General features: G+C 40.3%; 1 protein-coding gene across 1 annotated transcript in view; it reads right to left on the reverse strand.

The window, feature by feature from the left end:
• Nucleotides 1-243: 243 nt before the first annotated feature.
• Nucleotides 244-12,716, reverse strand: part of RAPGEF5 (Rap guanine nucleotide exchange factor 5) — a 157,706-nt gene continuing 145,233 nt past the window's right edge. Inside the window, exons 24-26 of the mRNA XM_015618214.3 lie at nt 12,463-12,527; nt 7,404-7,458; nt 244-3,975 (exon numbers count right to left, since the gene is read on the reverse strand). Coding sequence (XP_015473700.1) covers nt 3,857-3,975; nt 7,404-7,458; nt 12,463-12,527 — 239 coding nt within the window. The 3' untranslated portion in view covers nt 244-3,856. The remainder of the gene's footprint in view (nt 3,976-7,403; nt 7,459-12,462; nt 12,528-12,716) is intronic.

Raw genomic sequence — 12,716 nt, forward strand, 5'->3', positions numbered from 1 at the left:
ATGACAGGGCACAGCTGAGGCCCCATTATCATCACTCCTGCTTTGAAACATTGGTACAGCAAGTCCCACTGACCAGAGACAGATGAGCAGCTCTGAAAGGGGTCAGGCTCCCGAGCCTCTGTGTGAGTCTGCATCCATCTCACAGATGCAGTGAGGGCCTGTGGAACTGGGTGACTGGAGGTAAAATACTCCACAAAGGAACAATAAGTATGTGTGGTAGGCATAAAGGCACAGAGCCCAGACTTCATTAAGGTAGTTTTTATATTTTGAAAAGCAATATTAAAAAACACTGGAAAATGCAAGATAAACATAACAGTTGCTTCTACAAGTTTTAACCTTGTATTGCTTGGCCATTTTGACATATAAATTATTGCTTACTAGCTCTCATAAATACACGACACAATAATATGTACAGAGGCAAACAAGCATGAAATATGCAAAGGAAAACATTGGCAACATCGATTCTGGTAAATCAGATTATTTCATACATACCAGGTCTCATGATGGTGGATAACTACTAGCTGTAGTCCCTGAGAAGTTAGGTAAATACCTTGATTTGGGGGTTTCTATTTTATTACCTTTAATGCAAGCTGACACCATTATGGCACTCAAGAGAGAACAGGCAGGTGTTCTTACCTCAGCTCATTGACTTCATCCCAGTGTTTAACAGCGTATAAGATGACAATAAATAGGCTATGCAAATAAATATTACTCTGCTAAAATGTTTAATATTTACATCTTTCTTTGTGATTTTACAGCACTGGCCTTATTTCTGATAACACCCTTTCTTTTGCCACTGTTATGCAAATGAAATTTATTGCTATTCAAGATGATGTTGGAATCAAAAAGCTGTGTTAGAGAAACATCTAAATTTGTTGCCACAAAATCCTACATCAAAGAGGTATAAAGTGACACAGCTCTTTCCTTTGTTCTAATTCCTCTTAGGTACAAAAAAAAAAGGGTATGCAGAGTATTAAACCCCAGATGTGATTGTGATAAATGGAATTTACAAGATTTATAGATTTTATACCACATAACCTAATTGCACTATTGAAGCATGTAAAAAAAATCACACAATATCACCAGTGCTGGACCCTGGCAGAAGCTGTATAACGTTGTCTTTCTCTAACACAGGGTTTACTTCTAGTTCTTCTCCTAACTTCCACATCTTCAAACTGCTTGCCAGTCTGCAGCACAGCTCTGCAATACTTTATCTGTGAAATGAAGACATAGAAGGGCCTTTTTTTAATTAGACATATTAGCTACAGATTTGGGCTATTTGCTTTTCCTTTATAGTAACAGTTCTAAGGCCCAATTTTCCACTTTAAATTGATGCAGCCATGTTGGACCCTCACACCTAAAACTTAAATCCAAGCTGTACAAGCCACTATAAAAACTAGTTTCTAAAGCTGTGACTGGTTGTCTATTTAGTCACAGCACAGACAGCAAGGTTAATGCTGGCTCTGTGCCTTCAGACTGATTTTATGCCAGCTGCAAGTGGTAGACAACACCTGATTTAGTGTGAAATTACAGCGGTGCAGAAAGCCAACACCTCAGCTGGCTCAAACCCTATTGGTATGAGTTAATCCATCCCTTTACTTCATTTTGAGTTGGTAGAGTGAGGAGTGTTCCAGGTATGTCTATCAGGCTTTCAAATCAAAGCCTCAGCACAGAGTCATCTTTCTTTATTTTTTTTTTCTTTCCCTTCTTTAATTTCCTTTTCTTTTATTCTTTTCCAACACAGCTGCTGCTTCATCATCCACGGTAGCTATGAAAACTGTCCCAGAGCCAAATGCAGTGAACTGAGAAACAGCCCCACCTTCTCACCCTGACTACCTTCAAATGCTCCCTCTCCCACAGATTTCCAGAACAACTTTGTGGACTAGAGTGTTACACCACACAAGCTGAAGCATGCAGGCTTGTCTACATACAGGCTCCTAAAAATAATGCCACAGTAAAGGAAAAAAAAAAAAAAAATCACAAGAGGGAGCTCAAAACCCAGGAAATCATCCAGGTAATGCGTATAGGTTGGGAATTCCAAGTGCTGTAGCCCTAGGAAGAACTGCAAAAACACAAGCAACAAATTGTATCTGGTTTTTGTTCTTTCACTGAAAAAGGAGCCCACCACAGCTAGTATCTTCATTTGAACAGTTTTGGTCTGTTTGCACAAAAGAGCTATTTACAATATGTGCAGTCACATCTACAGAAGAACATAGGAAATTTTTACTCCATGGCCAGCAAGAGTTTATTTTTTTTTTCTTTTTACTGGGTAAAAAGAATTTTTTTTCTTAAAAAAAAAATCATATAGTATTTGATAATAACAAAGTACAAGCAAATACATTTCTGAAACATCTGTTTCCTTTACAATAGATCTATACAATATTTCACAGACGGGAAAACTGAATGCATTCTACAGATTCCCCCCCAGACTACTTGTTAAAGCTGCTTTTTTAAAATCCCTTTAAACCAGAGATAACACAATGATGAAGAGCATGCTACTTCAATATTCCCACATTTTAATAAAGGAGCATTTTCTTGGAAGTCTTCCTCACGTGGAAAACATACAGCAGAGATGGGCAAGCAATGCAATGTATCCTCCCTGCTCTGTAAAGGGACGGTCACTGGGAGTCAGTGCACAAACAAACACACGCCAAAGGGCACCCTGCACATCACCTGTGGCATTCACTAGATCATTTCAGGGCAGCTTAGCACTGGAAACCAGGTGATGGTGGTGCTCAAGATGTAGGTCAGCTGTAGACATGACTTTAGAAGTCCTGCCTTAGCACAGGCCCAGATGCAGTACTTTTAACTAGGTGAGAATTGTCATGGGGAGAGCTGTGAAAGGGACAAAAGCAGAAAATGGACCCCAATGCTGAGAGCCTGGTGTCTATGCAGGTAATTACACTGGTTCCCTGTGTAGGAAAGGGGCACCTTTCTGTTCTTTAAAAACTAGAAGCATGTGCAAGTTAGGTGAAGTTTTGCTTGCTGAAATGGTATTTCTTGTGGGGAGAATATTAGAAATGCAGATGGATCTAGGCATTTGCCTCTGAAGAGATACCAAAGAAGCTGTAATCCAAGCAGAAGACAAAACTCCTGCTATTATGACACATTAACTGCAGGAGCCAGTGCTAAATCTGAGATAACTGAAAAGGAAGGAAATAACACGTTTTCAGTATACAAACAATTGTGTCCATAAATTGCAACAATTGCTTGGCTCTTACAGCGTGTTTCATAAAGCATATGCTTAAAGGAGCCATAACAGAGTGAACTGTTTACTGATGACCTCCACATCACAACACACTCTTGAGTTTCATCTGGTTGCACTGCCTTGTTATATTCCTGTTCTAGGTTGCTCACACATCTCAAATACTATGCTCCAGTGGACTCATGGGAGCTGCACAGATTGCACATTATTTTTGGCAACAATACTTTGGCAGCCTTGAATCAGTGAGGTACATACTGTGGTGAACTGGGAATCAAGCCCCTTGTGGCATGTTGCTTGTTGAAATGTTTTGCTGCTGTGACATGATGATTCCTTTCTTTCTAATACTGGCAGAATCTGCATTGAAAGCTGCACTGGACCAAACAATATTTTCACAGAAACCAAGCTCCTGAGCTCAAAGGACACTGCTCCACTCCCTCAGGTCCCAGTGACCAGCGGGAATGGCACCAAGCTTGCCCTGCAACTCTGCGAGCAGCTCCTTTGCTGGCTCTTGCCTGATTTTCCTGCGCATGTCGTGTGAGCTACTGATAAAACTCAGTAAACCGTTCTCATATAGGGAAGCAACATGCTTGGCATAAACATTCACTTAATTCAAAGTGCTGCAGTTACAAGGTTATGTGAAGCTGTGTACGCTCACGCTCGCGGCTCTATCCTGTGAGAGAGCTCAAACAGAGCTTGCTGGTTGTCGATGACGTGCAGGTGGTGGACGTATGGCTTCAGCTCGTGGTGCTCTTTCGAAGGAACTTCATTGCCTGCAAGACAGGAGAAAGGGGATGGTTCAGAAAGCTGTGCCTTGCCTGCTGCTTCTCTGTCCTGTGTCACAAAGTCACCACTGTGCCACCTGTCAGGTGCTAGACAGCCACAGGAACGACAGCCAGTGATCCAAGGGACTTGCTGTATAAGTGCAATGCGTGAGGTAACAGCTAGATAGAGAAAAGGGGAGAAGAAAAAAAGAAATAGGTAATTCTAGGTGGCCAGCACTCATAAAGGAGAGGGACATGAGGATGGCAAGAAGCTGACTCTTCCCAAAAGGAAGATTTAAGTTCTGCTGGCAGTACAGGCAGTCCATCCCCTTTAAGGGTGGATCAAGGCTTCCTTTGTGCTGCTCTGTCATCACAATGGGACCTTGAGCAGGGGTGGGCAATCCAGCTTGCAACTTTTTAAAAAATTTAACACACTCCACAAGACAGCAGGCCCTGGATGATTTTCTTCAGAGCTGGTGAAAGGTGACAGTGCAGCAGATGGATACGAAAGCTCTTCAAAGCTGCTCTGACGGGCCCCCGCGTTTTGATCTGATAGGCTTTTGATTTCTGATCTAGTAACAGAGACAAAAGCCATGCTCTCATTTCATGGGAGTTTACACAGCAAGAGGAATTAGCTGTGCAACAGACAAACTGAAGGGTGGCCTGAATAGCAGTTATTCTCTGTTACAAGCTTTATGCTCAAAATGGGCTTGTGGGAACTCACTGTCTGTGAAACCCTCCAGCACGGCTGGTACTAGCAGAGACAGAAAAAAGAAAGCCAAGCCCAAGATCCATCCAGACAGGCAGAGAAAGCAACATTGCTGACTTCTGGCAGACGAGCAAAGGTTGGAAATCTCCATTTGTGTCCATGTCCTCAAGTAATTTTTAATAATATTACCATAAATTGAAAAAGAAAACCTTTCAAAATTCCCTGAACCAATCGCTGACACACTTCTTCCCTCTCCCTTGTTTCATTATCAACCTTTTCTCCACACTCTCCAGCTGTATGAGAAAGTTTCCAGGAATCACCAATCCCTCTTGTTTCTGCGTGCATCTCTGTGATGCTGTGTGGGTAACATGGGATGTGAATGCAGCCAGTTCTGCATGTGGCTGCTAATGGGGCTCCTGGGCAGCTGCTTTACAGAGCTCTTGCAGAGCAGCCATCTAACTTGAGCTGTGTTGGAGAGAACAGGATAATGTGATAAATTTGTGTCAGGATACAGAGCTGACCTTTTTGTTCTGAGGGAATAGGATCCCAGCAGCTGTGCTGAACATAGTGAAAAACATTTGTATTTCTCATTAACACCTCAAATGACAAAAACTTGAATTATGTTATTTTCTCAGGCTGCTTTTCCTCACTTTGGAAATGCTATTATTTGTATTCAGGATTTAGGATATAAAAGCTATTTCCATTAAACAGGCACTTTAGTTTTACTTGGAACCTAACCAGTTTCTAATCCAGGAACACTTTGGCCTACAAGCTTAATACAAGTGATACAGTTCATAAACAATAATGATACTCCTTGCTTAGTTTTGTTTGAATTCCTTCCTACAGTGAGATGCCTGCTGCTCTTAGGCCAATCTGGGAATTGGTGCAGTAGAAAGATTCACATTCCTGAGAGCAAAATAAGCCCACTAGAAAAGGAAACTGTCCATAAAGTCTCAATAAATATTCAGTGAATTCATTTCATGCCTAAACGAATTTTAGGGGGAAAAAAGTGCCTACAGGGATGCCTGTATAAGCTGCTTTTTAAATGCCAGCTTCACAATAAATCAAGTCTGTGCTAAAATAAAATAACAATTGCCTACTTCAAACTACCAGATTATATTATAAATCTCAGGTATTAACCTTGGATTTATGCTGCAAGACTTACAATATCACTTGGAAAAATAAAAAAGGCAAAAACAAGATGGAAGATGTGCAGAGAAAGGGCAAAAAACCCTCACATCACTGAAAGGAACTGATGGTACTTTTCATAATGCCAAGTAGGAAACATTTTAATTTATAGAGGCATGGTTTGGACTAATCAATATTTCCTTCAGTATCTGAATTAAAAGAAGGCACATCATGTTCCTTCCCCATCTCTTACATACATTTACATACATGTGTATATGTATTTTTTTTGTTTTAATATATATATATATATATATATATTTTTTTTTTTTTAGAAAAATTACTCAAGAACTGTAGTACTGAGCAGCCTTTGTTTAAAAGTAATACTGTATATACATGTGGTAATTCTATAGGGCAAATGTTTAACCAAACTCTTAAAAGTACCTATTATTCTCCAAGGTACCTATATTTATAATTAACATTATGATTATTATTCTTTTTGTTGGAGTCAGTGCTGACAGCCACTGAAAAGTCAGTGTAAAAAATATATTATTCAACTCTATTTTCCCCAAGGCTGCAGCACAGTTATTAATTTCTCTTTGAAAGAGAGGTTTTAGTGGCCTCAATAAACAACATGTTTAGTGGGTTTGGCTTAAAAACTAACTGCTTCCCAACGTAGTTCTTGTGTCCCCTTCCTGTATTTAACATCTCTGCAGAGAATAAGAACACTGAGAAGGAGAAAAGCAAGGTTTCTCCTCTGCAAGCAGCAGAACAAAGAGAGCTGAAGTTTTCTGGCACGGTCCCCTAGGGTTGGATTCTCTAGTGGCTAATAAGGCGGAAACAACAAAAAACATATTTTTAAAAAAACAAACAAAAAAAAAGTCCTCTGTGCAGCTGAGGCACTCGCAATCATTGCCTTCAGCATAGATCCTCCAGTGTCTAAAGCAGGCACAGCTATATTTGCAGCTTCCCTTAGAAGAGGAAACAACCCCCTCATTTCTTCCTATTCAACCACTTTCACAAAACCCACAGGATCTTCATACCTCCAAGACTTCTACAGTTTTGTGAAATGTCCTTAAGAACCCCAGATAAGCAATCAATTGCTCTTGGTGAAGAGCTGAGTGAAAAGCTGTGGGGATGAGCACCATCTTTCCAGAGCTGCTGGAAGCCAAGGCAGCTGTGAATTCCCTACCAAACCACTCAGACTGGCAGGAGACTGAGCTAACTTGGTTATCGCTGGGAAAGGCAGAAACAGCAGCATACACCAGAGGCTTCCATGACTAAGTGCAGCTGGCACAAATCTTACACAAGGCTTTCAAGAAACAGCAATTTTTGCAGGAAAGTAATTTATTATAATTTGGAAGCTGTTCCTAGAAACATTTTGTAAACTAGAGCTTCCTCCAACTGTGGTTTTTGCTATGCTGATCTTCCAAAAATGATGCCCTGCCTCACCCATTGGTTAAATAGTTTTTGACCACATTCTGCTGCTGTAGTAAACCTGAGCAACTGGAAAGAAAACAGGGGGAGAAAAACCGAACCAAAAACTCAACAAACCCTCAAGGATGTACAGAGGCAAAATAAGTAGGAAATTTTGTCTACTCACCAAATTGGTTATTTCTGCAATGTCTCAATGACCTAACAGTATCTGCAATCATGTGCTGCAAAGACAAAATAATAAACATCAGTGCAAAGACCTGGGACAGATTCCTTCATTAGAAAAGCCTGACAAATCTCCTTGCCCTATCCTGTATAGCAAAAAACAACTGCGGTAAGGTAGAAAATGAAGACAGCAGGAGAAACTTTGCTCTTTATCTTAGTCATAACTTAGTGATTTTTTGAAACAAGGTTAGTCTAGATACCTTTTTGATGTCACACAGATTAAACGAGAACAATTCCCCAGGAACCCATGGAAAGTGGCAGTGAAAAATAACCAAACAATTGCTACAGCAAGGAGGGTCTGTGGGCTGGGTGAGGGCTTTGGGGTTCCACCCCAGCTTTAGTGCATTATCTGAGGTATTGTGTAGTCTGCAGCCTGTCCTGCTGTCTCCACATTTGTATAATCAGACTGTAAGCCTCTTTGTGGCACTGACTGCCCCTCTTAGTGTACACTTGTGATGCCTACCACACCCAGTCACCACTACCAGCCAGGCAGTTCTCTGCAGCCTAACCAGCACAAAAACAGAGAGCCCATAGCCTAAATGCTGCAGAGCAAGCACCTTGACATCTCCACACCTATGAACCAAGTTAAACTGTCCTGTAGGTATGCTATTTTAACAAAAGCTGGTGCTTACAGGGATATTTGAGGTTCACTTTCATTAAGCAGAGGAAACAAAAGGTTTAAATTCAGTTTCTCATTCAGGCTCAGGTCATCAATTTATACAAAAATTGGGATTATTCACTACAAATCAGTAGAGGGAGCTTCTTTTCACTAGATACTACCCATAAAGTCCTTAAGCCATTACTTTTCTAAAATTTTACTGTTTCTGAGGCAATTCCTCATCAAATCTAGTAAGTCCCGGGAGCAAATTGCTGTTAGCAGGAATGATCTGAAAGCTCATGCAAACAGCTGATTCCCATTTCACATCTCCCATAAAAATTATTAGCAGTGGAAGGGGTTAACCATCTTGAACAGAGTATGTTTAAGACCAGAATGATGCGGAAAAGCTCATCTCTCAATATCCTGGGAGTGGCTTACAAGGCTCCTCCACAGAAAAGCTTATCACAAGAGCACATCTAATGGAAACTTCATATTTCTTTCATCAGTAAATCAAAATAATTTTTCTTGTTACCCGCTGTGCTTCATTTGCCATGAAATTATACAATCTCTTGTGCTGATGTCCTTGCACTGATTATAATGAAGTTCTAATGAGATGATCCAGATTTCACGATCAATAATGTGAGTACTGGCAGTACTAAAACTTCCACCAGTGCTGCTACTGTGATAGCCCAGCCAACAGCCTCTGCATTTGGATTTTAGAAGTCAGAGACCCACACATCACACACTCTGTAACTCTTTTCTATGTCTCCTTTGTAGTTAGTCACTGTGAGGGTCCTTCCCAAGACTGGCTTCTGGAGGCAATGCTCTGGTAAGGGAAGAACCTATCTGTGCAACATTTAAAGCAGAATCCTAAATCCTCTGGCTTTAGTACCCTAATTAGGCATTTCTCTCTGGTTTCAGTTCTCTGGGATCCAAAAGTAATGCAGAAAGTCAGCCAATGTATCTGCAAAGCAAATGCTATCTCCTGCCTGCTTAAACAGGTGCTTGCACACTTGTTAGTGTGAAGAGTAACACACATTTCTTGGGGCTTTTCAGCCTACCCAGGACCATTAGCACTCCTTCCACTGATGACAGCAGAGCCTCAGGCTTGGGGCTGGACAGATATTTGGGTTGAGAACCCACGGCTGCATGTACACTGTCCTTACAGCTGAAGGCTCTAGGTAAGCAGGTGTTATCAAAAATGGTAATGGCCATTGACCTGTAATAGAATTTGCTGGAGTGTGGCTAAGACCTGTCATTGCTCAGACATAGCTGATGGCTGGAGAGAAAAACCTGAAGAAGCCACATTTCAGTGAAATAGCTAAGAAAATGCCACGGAAATGCCTTGAGATGTGACCGTGTAGGACTATATTTTCATTTATTCCTTGAGATTTAGTTGAAGAAGTAGGTATGATACTAAATTAATCTAACAGTATAATAGACTAGACTTTACCCAAAATGCAGTTAAATAAACCACTGCAACCCCTTCACCTTTGTTAAAGCTAGGTAACATTCCTGAGAAAAAGATCGCTTCTTTTTCTTCTCTTCGTAAATTTCCTTCTTTACATTTTGAATTAACTTTGTATCCACTGCTATCATTTAATGTCAAATCAAATTCAGTTATGGTAGGATTGCTGAGTTCTAAGAATATAAAAGAAGCAGGGATTGTAGGGAGAAAGAAGATCTTTTATTAAAGAAACTAATATAGTTGGAAAACATAATGGTTCAGACTGACAAGTCCTCCTTCAGGTGAGATGTTTAATGCAGAAATGAAATATTTCAAAATAGTGATCCAAACGGAGACACGAGAAACCATCTTTGCTTTGAAATTCATAAGTGGAAATTCTAGTCATTTATGACAGTGAGTAAGTTCCTTCCCCAAAGCAGTAATCTGCTATGGTAGAATAATTCTTTTCTTCTTTTTCTGCAACGGCAAATTTGCAGGTGAGGTTCAGTGGCTTGATCCAAATCGAGCAGGAGTCAATGTCAATCCTAATTTTTCTCAGCAAAGGCCAGAAAGTGCTCAGCATTTCAGTGTTCAGTAGAGAACACCAAGGAGGACATTATTCTTCGGGACAAAGCCCTTATAATTAGAGAAGAAGCATGGACTGATGAATACGTGATCACGTGTAATGCATCTTGTGAGTTCGTGGCCATTGACTAAATCCCTGAGAGTCCAGCTGAGCCAGGGTAATACCAGCGTGCAGCCTGAGTTTCCACTACACTGATATTTAAATCTCTCCTAAGCCCCCACTTCCTAAGCTTGCACTATTGCCTGCATTCATATGTACAGGGCTGCATGAGACAGCATGTTTCTGAGAGCGTGATCTGAATGATAATTTGGAGGAAGTGTCAATCTGAGCAACCTTCACCCCACAGCCATCACCTCAGCCTCTCCCCCCCTGCCATTTAAAATGCCCATTATCCATTTGAATGGAAAAGGTGAGATCCTGGCTCACTGAAGTCAATTAGCAGAGCTCCCACTGCCTCTGGAGACACAATGCAGACAGAAAGGAAAGGGATTCTTACCCAGGAAGCTCAGCATACATTAAACATATACACGATTACACAACAAACAAACAGATGAATACAGCCTAAGACTGGACAAGAATTAGATCCTACATACTCACTAAATAAATATATGGGCCAGTGGGGGGATTTTAATAACAATTATGGTGCATCAAGGGCTAGTTTAATTTACATGTTAATTGGATGTACTTCCAAGAGGCAATGAAGAAGAACATGCTAATGAGTTTTATGAAAGCACCTAAAGGTCAAACAGTTAATGGACTTGAGACAAAAAAACCTTTCATTAAATGCAAATCAGTATTCTTGTAAACTCTGCAACAAGAAAAGGTACAGAAATTAAATAGAAAACACGGAAAAAAAGGAGCTCAGGTTCAAAAGTCAGAGTCTACATCTGCTTGCAAGTTGAAAGACAACGTATATTATGATAGAACGTGAAAATAAGTTCAACAGCTGGTTCATTAATAACTCTGGTTGTGTGTTCATTCCCAAACAAGTGTAAACACATGGAGAAAACAGTAGGGCACAATTCCCCAGCCACAGCCATCTGGACTAACAGTCCTATGGCACACCTGGACAATTGCAAAGAATATTTTGGTTTCTTGGTCAAAAACTACAGGCCAACAAAAACAAAAAAAAACCCAAAACAAACAAACGAACAAAAACTTATAAAAATCCAAGCTTTTCTACTCCGCCACTGTTCAGATATGTAGACTTTGGCTTTCAGTGCCATAGAATCACAGAATATCCCGAGTTGGAAGGAATCCACAAGGATCATCAAGTCCAACTCCTGATCCTGCACAGCACCATCCCCAAGAGTCACACCATGTGCCTGACAGCATTGTCCAAACTCTTCTTGAACTCTGTCAGGCTTGGTGCTGTGACCACTCCCCTGTAGGAGCTGTTCCTGTGCCCAGCCACTCTCTGGGTGAGCAGCTTTTCCTGATTCCCAGCTTAAACCTCCCCTGACTCAAGTTCAGGCCATTCCCTCAAGTCCTGTCACTGGTCACCACAGAGAAGAGATCAGTGCCTGCTCCTCCTCTTCCCCTCAAGAGGAAGTTCTAGACTGCGATGAGCTCATCTCTAGGTTGAACAGACCAAGTGACTTCATGAAAATGTTATCAAAGAAAACTCCCCGAACTAAACAAAACCAACCAACCAGTCAAAAAACAACAACAAAACCCAAAGAAAGCACCAAAAAACAACACAAATTAAGTAACTAAAACCTCTTTCAGTAATACCATGCCAGAGTAGATGTCATATGATGCCTACAGTGAATGTGGCCAAAAAGACATTATCAAGTGCCCTTTTGCATAAAAGCCACAATAATGATATTTACTATCTGTTTAATTTGGATTTCAGGAATTATCTTCTTCCTCTTTTAATATAGATCAAAAAGTTTCACTTTAATTTAAGATGCCTAAAATCACAATACCACTGGCAGGTGATAAACTAGAGGAATCTTTCCTTAAGTGATAAAGTAGAGAAGCCTTGAGGAAAAAATAAAATAAAGGAAACAATTCAGAGAAAGCTGGAAAACTGAAGCAGGAGAATTTAAGCCATAAGAAGCAGCCCACAAGGTGGTGCAAAGGAATTAATCTCACCAGATATAAATGAAGGGTGGACTGTGTAGCAGTGATGATGGCCATTATTGGTTTAGCCATGTTACACAGAAGTAGAGGAGGAAGGAATGAGAAGAGAGAGGAGCAGATGAAAAGGGCAGGGGAAACAGACTTGGCTGTTTCATCCTGCTTGCTCTTTTTTACCCTTGTTTATTTCTTCCTGGTTCAGCCAGAAGAAAACCTTACAAGATAAGGAAAGCAAAGGGAAGAAGAGAACATGAATGTTTTGAAAAACAGGAAGGACCAAATTAGCTTACCAGCTTTTCAAAATTAACAAGGTTATCCAGAAATGTTTTATTTCCTTCATGGATGAATGTTACATCTGAAAAAAAAAAAAAGAAAAAATGAAAAACAATTACTATTCACAACCTCTTTTTTCATGCAAATAAATAAAATTACTAAACAGCAACCAAAAAAAAAAAAAAAAAAAAAAGAAAAAAGAAATAAAAATTTCCCATTAAGAACTGACACAATAATTTGTAACAGTGAAACAAACAAAAGCCTGGCCTAA

The sequence above is a fragment of the Parus major genome, chromosome 2 (assembly GCF_001522545.3).
Source record: "Parus major isolate Abel chromosome 2, Parus_major1.1, whole genome shotgun sequence".
In the NCBI taxonomy this organism is placed as follows: Eukaryota; Metazoa; Chordata; class Aves; order Passeriformes; family Paridae; genus Parus; species Parus major.